The sequence below is a fragment of the Pinus tabuliformis genome, chromosome 6 (assembly GCF_031772625.1).
Source record: "Pinus tabuliformis cultivar Carrire ecotype Pingquan chromosome 6, CPIR1, whole genome shotgun sequence".
In the NCBI taxonomy this organism is placed as follows: Eukaryota; Viridiplantae; Streptophyta; class Pinopsida; order Pinales; family Pinaceae; genus Pinus; species Pinus tabuliformis.
Window position 1 is genome coordinate 1469368254 of NC_142292.1, and position 11600 is coordinate 1469379853.

At 38.6% G+C, this 11600-nt stretch overlaps 1 protein-coding gene across 1 annotated transcript in view; it reads right to left on the reverse strand.

Moving 5' to 3' along the window:
• The window catches only part of LOC149264184 (plastidic glucose transporter 4-like), a 226255-nt gene extending 219620 nt beyond the window's left edge, over positions 1-6635 (reverse strand). The window contains exon 1 of the mRNA XM_089427620.1: positions 6221-6635. Within this exon, the coding sequence (XP_089283746.1) occupies positions 6221-6455 (235 nt within the window). The 5' untranslated portion in view covers positions 6456-6635. The remainder of the gene's footprint in view (positions 1-6220) is intronic.
• Positions 6636-11600: the final 4965 nt, after the last annotated feature.

An 11600-nucleotide genomic window follows, 5' to 3' on the forward strand; every position in this document is an offset into this window, starting at 1 on the left:
TTTGACATCCTTGTGTAATAAATACGGAATAATCTTGTCACATTCATCAAACTATTACCCTCAAGGAAATGGCGAAGCTGAGTCAAGTAATACAAAATCTCATAAAAATAATCAAACAAATGGTTGGTGAAAACAAACGAAATTGGGATAGCAAAATTAAGTATGCTTTATGGGTTGACAATACCACCGTAAAGGCCTCAACAAATTACCCTCAAGGAAATGGCCAAGCTGAGTCAAGTAATAAAATCTCATAAAAATAATCAAACAAATGGTTGGTGAAAACAAACGAAATTGGGATAGCAAAATCAAGTATGCTTTATGGGTTGACCGTACCACCATAAAGACCTCAACAGGATATAGCCTATTTCAATTGGTTTATAGTATTGAAGCTAAGCTACCTATCTAACTCCAATTGCCTGCCCTTGAATGCCTGAAGGTTTTTCCTAACCAACAAGATGCCATTCAAGCCCGAATTGACCAACTTATTAACGCTGATGAGGTTAGGAGGAAATCCCTCCACCAGCTTGGTCGTAGCCATGAAAGAATGAAGATTGCTTTTGATAAACATGTCAAGAATAAAGCCTTTGAGCCCAAAAACCTAGTTTTGTTATGGATTAAAAGGAGGGAAAAGCCTGATATGCACAAAAAGTTGGACAATTTATGGTTAAGTCTGTATGGGATATCTCATATAGTCGGTATAAATTCCTACCATTTAGAAACTCTTAATGGAGAGTCCATTCCCCTTCCTGTGAATGCGCAGCTCCTTAAAGAGTACTTTCTTGAGGGCACCTAACGTTGTATTATATGCATGTTAGAGTAGGATGCATTGCATGTTGATTTTTGCATTAGAACTAACATCATATTTTGTTATCATTCTAGGATAGATGCATTTAGACTAAAATTGCATTTAGAATTAAATTTTATTTCTTGTTGATTTTACGAACTAACAAAAGCATGGGCGATCAAAGGACGTCGTGAAAACATGTTGCCTCGTATACTTAATCTTTGATGTGCAGGTAACAAGTCTACAATCCCGAGAGATTGTTGGTGTTCTCATGACCTCCCCGTCCAAGTGCATGATGTATGTACTCTCCTGAGAGCTCATGTCTCAGTTGGAGCCAAATGTTACCCACCACCCATGGGTGACCCCTATAAGAGAATTTTTCTCCTAGATTTGTATTCATTCAGCAAACAGCAACACCTTGCAGCTACCAAATAGCTCGATGTGCCACCATTTTCTGCCACATGAACCAGCTATTATGTGCCCTCACCCATCTATTATGATCATATGTTTGAAGGTGGGCCTTCCAACCCCAAAGGTATGGCTTTTCATTATGTAATTGGGTGTTTATGTTTGCTTTCCTTGGACACATTTGAGCATGGATTAGTGGGAAGATTCGGCAAAAAGAATGGGCTTGGATTGTGCCCTTGTTCCCTTGTCCCAACTTGGTGGTTAATCTTGTATCCTAGTCCTGTGGGATCTCCTCTATTGGCTACTAGCTTTAGAGTGGCACTACATGGGAAATCCTAATTTTGGTTGCGTGGTCTCACTCCCCGATACCACACTTCTCACTCCCCTCTGCTCATTATAACCCCTTTTCATACTTTTACCATCTGGGTCTGCATTTGTCCATTGGGTCCACAAGGAGTTAGCCTCCCCTTCCCCTTGTCCACATGTTGGGTCGGGCCAAGAACGATGCCCCAGAGGTTGATGCAACTTAAAAGAAAGTTAAAAGCATAATTTAACCACTCACAACAAGAAATGTACCACAAAATGCAAAAGACGGTTGAGACATGCAAATTTAGCACATGGGCAAAAGCCAAGCATGAGCTCTACCCCTATCACTATGGCCATCACCTTGGTTCCTGGGCCCCCCCTATGTGCCCCCTAGATCATTTAGGAACCCATGATTGTCCCAACCTCTGGTGGGCAATGAACTGCCCAACCTTAAGGCAGTATTCACTACTTTATCATACACATCATGCTCTCATTCCCTGGAGCCCCAAGTAGTTAAAAGAAAGAAAAATAAATATAAGGCAAAGGCATATGAAGAAGGGTGGAAAAACAAATGTCGAGGTAGCTCATGTACCACGACTAATCCCTCCTACATCTATACACCCATGTGTGGACCTTCCTCATTATAGCTACCCTTGTACCATGGCATGTGGCTTAGAGCCTCCCCTTTGTCTCCACTTTGTTCCATCATTATTTCACATGGCCCGTTCCATTTGATGGGTGTACCATGTACCTATCACTCCCTTAGAGTTTGAAACCACCTAATAGGGTCCTTTATTAACCTCCCTTGTTGAGCTTGGTGACACATGTACACTATAAAGCCCATTAGGAAGGGCATGCCACTATGAAATGTCCACTTTTTCCCTTGGTTTGTAAGCTTATTTACTTAGTTACACTAATGAATTGTTATACTAGAAGGCGAGGAGAGGCATTGGATCTCATACAAGATTTGGACATAGTCTCACTATATGGGGTCTAAACCCTCCAGAGGGTCATAATGGCACTTTAAAGGTGAGCATTGAGAGCCATGGGCCTCCACCACAACAGAGCATTGATTACCATGCCATGGGCTTATTCAGCACTGCATATCACTTGTTTATGCCCCAGACATTCAGAGATGATGATGCACTTGGATCACATTGCCCAACTGGCCATACATTTGCACCAGACACTTGGCAGTTAATCCAGAGCCCAAATGGGATTTTGTCTCATCCAGAGAGACATGGGAAGGCATGTGTCATCATTCTAGCCCTATTGATGGAGCATCGACATGATTGATCCAGTTGGAGACCCATGAGACCCTTGATTGTGCCCCACAGCCACTTGGAAGCACCACAGATGTTTTGCTTGGAAACCAAGGGGCCAACCCCTTGGTGATCATTTTGGGAGCCCTCCTCTTCATCATGGCACATGGAGGACTTATCTTGGCCTTCCAACGACCCCTTTACACCACTTTTCTATCATTTCAACCTCATTAGGAAGGCTTATTTCACACTTGTTGAGCTATTTGGTGGGATTGTCACCAATAAGATTGTTATTTTGCACATTAAAGTCATTTTAGGGGCTTATTAGGCAAATTAGACTAAATCGAACTCCTAAAAGCTCATATAAATAGAAGGAAAGCCTCATTTGTAACTCGTCATCATTTGGATTGGGATTTCCATAAAAAAAAATACGAACCTGCAATTGATGGACGAAATTGGATGTTTTTGATGCATTTTGATGTTTGGATACTTTGTTATCTTATCTTGGAGCTTCTTCTTGCACATGTAATTGATGGATATACCCGCATTTTATTGTATGTTTAATGTATGGAATATCTTGTCATGATCTAGTTTTGCCCTAATTTAATGTGAATTGTTGAAAAAAAACTGAGTATTGGAGTATTGCATGTGTTATTCATTTGGGGATGTGAATGAATGTTCCTAGAGGCTTGTTTGATCTTACAACCTTGAAACTCCATTATTTCTTGCCAAGCGAAGTATATATACTTGTTGTAGTTGAGTTGTTGCTTCTCTAGAGTTAGCAAAGCGCTGCATAAGTCTCCTTGATAGAGCGAAATTCCTTCATCGAAGCTAATCTTGACTCCATTTCTACCAATTGTCTAAGCATTGGTCCTAATCCTAGTTGAACAACCCTAAACCTTTCTCTTCTCTTTCTTTTTTATTTTTTTGCCCTAACCCTAGAAGTTCATCTAGGGCATAGTGTGAAATGCTTTAGGAGGTGTGCTTTTAGAGCGAGTTGGTAGGCAACTGCACTGGTGAGTCCCCTATTTCCCTCCAAATTTGAGGCAATTCCTGTGGCTAGTTTAGGAGAAATCCTAAGCCCTAGTTCCAACACTAATTCTACCTCAAAGCTTCTTTGGTTAGTGGTGTTCCAAAGGTCATTTGCTCCTAAAAACAAGGAGGAAGTTAACCATTCTTTGACCTTTCTTATCCTTGCTTGACCTAGTTATCTTACTAAAGATCATTCCTCTTGAAATTTTGCAAACCCTGGGCCTTGCTTGACCTAGTTATCTTACTAAAGATCATTCCTCTTGAAATTTTGCAAACCCTGGGCCTTGCTTGAATTCTCCTAGGTCTCTCATGTGGTCCCAAACCTATATATGGTCGTTATTTCACAAAACCCTAAGAGAGGTCCTTCTCATTCCCATAGGAAGCCTTTAATTTAGGAGTATCCCTTATATTTAGTATCATTTCCTCCTAAGTATAAGCCTCCTCCTTAGCCTTCCTTGCAAAGCCATTATCTTGCTCTTGAAGCAATCAAGCCACTATTTGAGCTTCTCCTTGAATGGGCTTTGGAGATCACACCATACCTAGCCACTGACCCTATCATCCTAGTGATTTCCTCTATATTGGGACTCCTCCCATCGGTGAAAGTCAGTAAAGAGCAGGGGCCATTGACTAAGTTGACAGTGGTTCTTCGTCCCATTGTTGTCATTTGGTATAGTAGTTGTCCCATCAGGCACCCCTCCTAGGACCCCTGCTAGATTGTGTGGCAACACACCCCACATCACATGAAGGCACTCCTAGAATGTAAAGCAATGTTACATTTATCATTTCGGTGAATTTATCATCAAAGGTCCAAAATATAACTTATTAGCAAAATTCGGGAAATTATCGAAAATTAAAAACTTATATATATAGAACAATAACAACATCCACGAACACATTGCTACATAAATAGGAAAATAAAACTAATTTATAAGTTCTATAAGATGTCAAGTGGCACATCACACATCGGCATTGAAATTTGATATTTCTACTGTCATAAATGCTGATAGGATGATACAAATTCACAGCAAAACAAACATAAGTGATCTCATGAAATGAATCATGGCAATGAAAACAATGGATTTCCCGTTGTTTGCATGATAGAAAATGTTCACAGTATCACAAGAGCTCAATCCTTGCAAAATAAGGGTTGAAAATAAAAAATCTTATTATAAGGTGATATTCACGCAGAGAGGGAAATAATTTCGATATTATCACGATAATTACTGAAATTGTTGAGATAATTTATGGCGATATTATTGCTGCTTAGGTTTTTCAGCAATATATCATGATAATGGTGATAAATAGCCGATAAGTGTAGCACTGTTGTAAACACTTTTGGAGCAACCAAAAGCTAACGGTTAATTCATAAAATATCTGGGAACATACTTACAGATGCCAAGAACTTAGGTTCATTCCACACAGACTGATTCTCTTCACTTAGAGTAAAATCACTGAAGCAGAATGAAATTGAAGACTGGAAAAATATCCTAAAGTAGGTTATATATCTCAAGAGCTACCTTATGAGAGCAGTGAACTCTATGATTTACTGAATTTTAATCTACTTCCTTTATAAAACAAAATGCCAAGGAAGGATATGCAAAATGAACAAAGTCTAAAGACACAGACAAGCGTTTGGTGCCAGGTACAAGTCTTGGCTGATTTTAATGGAAGAGCGCCTTCCTGTTTCAGACACTTAGCTGAATGAATGTGCTTGTGATTAATGGTATGTCCTTCAAATGCCATCTCACCCGTGAAAATGGCCTGCATGTGACGTTTCCAGGCCGATTTCAATGCTTCTGGACTTAACGTGTATGGTGTGAAGAATCACTTTCAAAGAACGAAATAGCTTATCTAATTTATCTGCATGGCTAAAGCATTTTCTTTTAAGTCTAATGGATATTGCAAAGTGACCCTCTATGAGGTGAAGCTAATATATCTGAGTACATTGAGATAGTCGCACAAAATTTTCCCTTCACCATGCAATGTAATTGCACTTCGTTGACCCTAACCCTAAGAGTTCCCCCTTACAGTATTCTGCGAGCATTCTTAAGCTATGGTCTTCTTCTCGCATAATTTCAGTCAGCCCTAAATGACCAGATTCTACTAAATAATTTAATGTGAAGACTCCTTCCATACAATACTAAAAGTTTAAACATAATTTAATTCATCAGTTTTGCCAAAACTCTTAGCTCCACAAGAAGCTTGAGAACCCAGTAACAAGATATAAAAACTTCAAATGCTGTACGTTATACAAAAAAAAGTCCAAATGTAACAGAGAGACACAATAAACAAGCACACCCATGTCACGTTGGTCCAACCGATAAAGGGTAGAGCATTCCCTTATAAGATGAGGTCACGAGTTCGAATGTCGGGGCGAAATGTCCATATTGTTGTTCTATAGCAGTACAAGAATAAAAGAGTTCCATACCATGAGACTGGGCCCGAACTGCGACAGGGCCATGTTTGTAAGTATACTTCTTTGGGGTTGTGCTGAGACATATTTGACGTCTCCCTGGATTTAAAGATAACGAAGGAAGCTTGGTTTTCCGAATGAAAGGCGTACGAGGAGAACTGTGGCATCTCTGAAAGTGGTTGGACTCGGACAGCTTAGGCTTCAGGGGAGAATGGAACTTGGGACCTGTTGAAAGAGCGGCAGAACTCATTTCTCAGCTTTTGGGACGATTGATCGCTGCAGAATCGTGTGTTCCCAATTCAAACTTTCCACGATAACGTTTACAAATCCTTCTGCACTGCTTGGTAATTGGTTTTACTTATCCATGGGTGCTTTGGTTTTCCTGTAATGGGCATTTTAATTTTTTGGCCGGTAGTGGTTTAGTTTTGGAGAGAGGATAATGTTTACCAACGCCTTCGAAAAGTTTAGGTTTGTTTGTTTTTGTTGTTTATTTTGGTTTTATTTTTTTAATTCTTTTGGGGAGTTTGAGTGATTTTATTTTTTTTTAATTTAATTTTATGATGGTTTGAATGGTTTTTTTAAGGGTGGAAACAGATTTTTTATCATCAAAAATTTCTATGTATTTAAAATTTTGGTGTTTATCATTATTTTCCACACAAACTTGTGGTTTCTTTAAATTATTTTTTTTCTAAGTTATTCTTTTCCTCATACTTAGCAAAAAATTTCCAAATTTATAAGGTTTGTATGTGAAAAATCAGTTGATAATTAACATTTTTACGAAATTCATATTAATAAAAAATTAAATTGAATTTATATATAAATTTGTAATTGATAATAATTATTATTAAGAATAATAATCATTGTAACATTAATTTAAAGGATATTTATGTGAATGGTAGTCAGGGATGGAATTTGACGAGCAATTTGAGTGTTATGGGGTGATTTGCCTATGAAATACAGTTCAAAATTTTGCAAAGTCGTCAAGATCTTTACTTGATATTAGGAAAAAGGTTGGGAAAGTGTGAAAATCGTCAAATTTGTCGGGTGACTCTATTTTGAAATTCCAAACCTCATGGTAGTATATGTAGGGATACTATGATTATAGAGGAAAAGAATAATTATTAGATATTTGGGGTGTCAAAATTTCTGCTAATAATTAATCAAAGGTTTCCTTGTAAAAGATATATGCTTTGGAGGACAAGTTGAACTCTCTTATGAATGGAGTTTGGGAATATCAACAAATATTTACACTGAAGTTTACGATCTCCAACAAGATATAATTCAATCGAGAGCTCTCAATATCCAAGAATTAATTATTGTGGGAAATTCTAAAAATATTATCCACCATCTTCATGAGGGCACCAGCCCAACAAATATAGCATTAAACTCGATTCTCCAAAGAGTTAAGCTTTTTCATCAAACTATGGAATTCCCAGTGTTTCTTGTATTGAGGCATAACAACCAATATGATGATCAAATGGCAAATAGGGGAATAGAGAAGGGGCTAGGAACCTTGCTCATTATTGAGCAAGTATTGTATTACCCAATACCACAATACTTATGGTTGGTGGCATAATCTTTGCATCGTGAAGGAAACAACTGTTCATGTTTGGCAAATCATGGCGAGCACAAATGTTAAGGGAAGTACAATATATTCCACATGAGGATCGTCATTCTGTGTGGGATTGGAGTTATGGCAAGGTATAGCTAATAATGTTTGTAGAATAGGTGACATCGAGAGTCATGCTAAGGAAGCACACAAAAAGTGCAAATTTATGGTAACCCTTTGGAAAATATGTGTAGGCATATGTTAGTTCGTTGAGTCAGTTGGCTTATGTCTTGGTAGGTGAAGAGAGGGCTAATTTAGGAAAAATATTGACTCTAACTTTGGTAAAGGGTTGACTTCTTATTGCTTCACCGTGGTGAGTGGCATGCCTACTTAAGGAAGATATTGGTTTGCCTTTGTGGGAGATACAATTAGACAGAGGAATGGTTTGAGATGTTGGAGAATAGGAGAGCCTTGAGACAAGACTGGGGCAAAACTATGGCAGGAAGATTGGATCATAAATGGTGAATTCAAGTTGATGGGGCATGCAGTACAGAGAGATTGAGAAGAGGAAACTGATTAGTTACAAACTAAGATTCTCCAATTGCAAATAAGACACAACCAAACGGTCTCCAATTTGAACTCAATAATGGAAATGCTTGTAGAACATAGCACCCAATTCAAGAGGACGGGTGATGACATTGGCATCCTACGTCAATAGCTTGAGGACCTTCAGCTTGGTCTAGGTAAAAATCAGCAAGTATCTATTTCTTTTAGTGACTCTATCAGCTATAGTGTGTTATAAATTATTGATCAAAAAGAATAAGTTACTATTAAGGAAGATGATGAATTTTATAATGTCGATGTATCTAAAAATCAAAGATGGCTATAACATGCAAGCTAAGTGTTGTAGGCTCTTAGGCACCTTTTGGAGGATATATACTTCTAGGTTTTTTTAAATATTGTAAACTAAACCTTGTTCCTTTTTAAGTCGAGGCAACAGAAAAAAGGATCACAAATGTTTATCTGGATTGGATCATTATATTGTTTGTCATCCTATCGATGCTTTCTGAGTAGAAAAAGTGGAGGAATCAGCTCACGGGACTAATTTTAGTCACAGACCTAGTTTGGCAAAATAGGGTCTGAAACATTCTGGGAGTGTTTTTAGGCATCAAATGATACTTTTGGGGGGGGGGGGGGGGGGGGGGGGGGGTGGGTTAAAACTTTGTCGCTTTAGCATAACACCTTATTTCCCTATTCTACACGTAGAGACCTTTCCAATGGCGCAAGAATCACGCCAATCAGAGTCCGTATGCGAAAGTTATGTCACTTAGAAGTTGACTTTCTTGTTTTTACCACCATAGTTCGAAAGGATGCCACGTCAACCTCCATTATTCATGGAAAAGGGGTTAGCCATGTGATTATGATGTAGAAGACTCTAGAAGAGTTTATACTGTAACTTTAGTTAAGATTTGAGGTAGTCAAAGCTAACCATTGGTAGGCTATCGAATTGTGTTATAACCGAGCCACTAGGAAGAAAAGACGTTCCATTCTTTTGAGTGCATTTGTTCCATAGCTGAGCAGAAATAGCCAAGAGGGATAGGCGATAAAGCACACATAGAGGATTTGCGCACTATAGTAGCCCACAGACCACAAACCATACTTCTTTGTACTCGCAGTCATATTTCCATTCAAAGAAAGAGAGCGAAGCAACCTCACCTTCCAACTGGGTTTTTCTCTCGAAAGGGTTTCTAGCATATCTTGTGTCAAATGTGTGTGTGAGCTTTTATTTTGTCATTCTCTATTTTCTGCGTAATTTTTATCTAGATTGGATCATTATATTTTTTGTCATCCATATCGATGCTTTCTAAGTAGAAAAAGTGGAGGAATCAGCTCATGGGACTAATTTTAGTCACGGACCTAGTTTGGCAAAATAGGGTCTGAAACATTCTGGGAGTGTTTTTAGGCATCAAACGATATTTTTTGGGGGGTAAAACTTTGTCGCTTTGGCATAACACCTTATTTCCCTATTCTACACGTAAAGACCTTTCCAATGGCACAAGAATCACACCAATCAGAGTCCGTATGCAAAAGTTATGTTACTCAGAAGTTGACTTTCTTGTTTTCACCACCATAATTCGAGAGGATGCCATGTCAGCCTCCATTATTCATGGAAAAGGGGTTAGCCATGCAATTAAGATGTAGAAGAGTTTATATTGTAACTCTAGTTAAGATTTGAGGTAGTCAAAGCTAACCATCGGTAGGCTATCGAATTGTGTTATAACCGAGCCACTAGGAAGAAAAGGGGTTCCATTCTTTTGAGTGCATTTGTTCCATAGCTTAGCAGAAATAGCCAAGAGGGATATGTGATAAAGCACACATAGAGGATTTGCGCACTATAGTAGCCCACAGACCACAAACCATACTTCTTTGTACTCATAGTCATATTTCCATTCAAAGAAAGAGAGCGAAGCAACCTCACCTTCCAACTGGGTTTTTCTCCCGAAAGGTTTTCTAGCATATCTTGTGTCAAATGTGTGTGTGAGCTTATATTTTGTGATTCTCTATTTTCTGCGTAATTTTTATTTGGCATGCATGCACTATTAACAATAAATATACAAATTGAGAAATCTAATAAAATTGTAACAGTGTAGAATTTCAAATTTCAAATATAATTTTATCAAATTTGTTGTGACGAACTATCCAGTGGAATATCCACAATAGTTTACAAATCAAAAGTAACCTAAATCAAATCATTTTATAATTTTGTTATATGGTTCTATGCTAAGCACATGTTCAAAATATAAATATTTCTTATTCTTGTTAAAAACATAACAAATATAACTAGACATAAATGTATACATTGTCACAAAGGCGTGGGACTAGCATTAGATCACCATATAACATCAATAATTGCGGTATAAGACTCCAATATAATCATACAATAAAAAATCATAACAATAAATGAAAAACCTTTGAAGGGTTAAGTTTAAGAGGAAAGCAGAAAAAGTTGCGGCGCGCACTCTGCTCCCACCTTGTCATCTTCAATCTCTGAGCACGACCTGTTCCTTCGACTCTTGGGGCCTCCTACTCCCGGGGCTCTGCCCTTGACTGGTTCATGATGGATCATGCGGAGCCTGCCCCTGAGGGTGCATTGATCCATGTCTCATCTGTCAAAGCTTCAGTTCAGCTAGGATAAAATGCGGATGCCTTTGCTTCTCTGCTCTCCTCCTTAGGACCGGCTCATCCCAAACTGTCCATATCAAAGTTTGTTAAGAAGATTGATGAAATTCCTGAAAATAATCCTTCCTCCCTCTCTTCCTCGCCACGTAGATTTGTCCCTCTTAGAACAAGGTTTGGTGGGTCATTTTACTGGTCTCTGGCCCTAACCCCGTTCGGTCCTCAAATGGGTAGAAAGAAACCGGCCTCATCTATCATGGGGAAAATCCCATCAGATTTTGTGGAAGAGGATATTTTACCTTCCACTTTGAAACGAAAGAGGACAAATATTTAATCTTCAGGAACGACCCATATTCATGGATTCAAGAGGGATTTATCTCAACAGATGGACTTCGGACTTCGATCCAGAGTTGGACATGCCAAATGCATTGCCAATATGGGTGAGGCTTCCCCATCTCCCTCTACATTGTTGGGGAGATGAATCTGTGAAAGCAATAGGAAATGTTGTGGGGAAATATATCGACAAAAGTGAACCAAAGGAAAACATGCATGCATGCGCGAGAATATGTGTAGAAGTAGATCTGGGGAAAGGTCTCTCGGAAGAAATGAAGATCAAAGTGGATAGCTGGTTTCACATTCAACAGCTATACTACGAACAAATTCCATTCA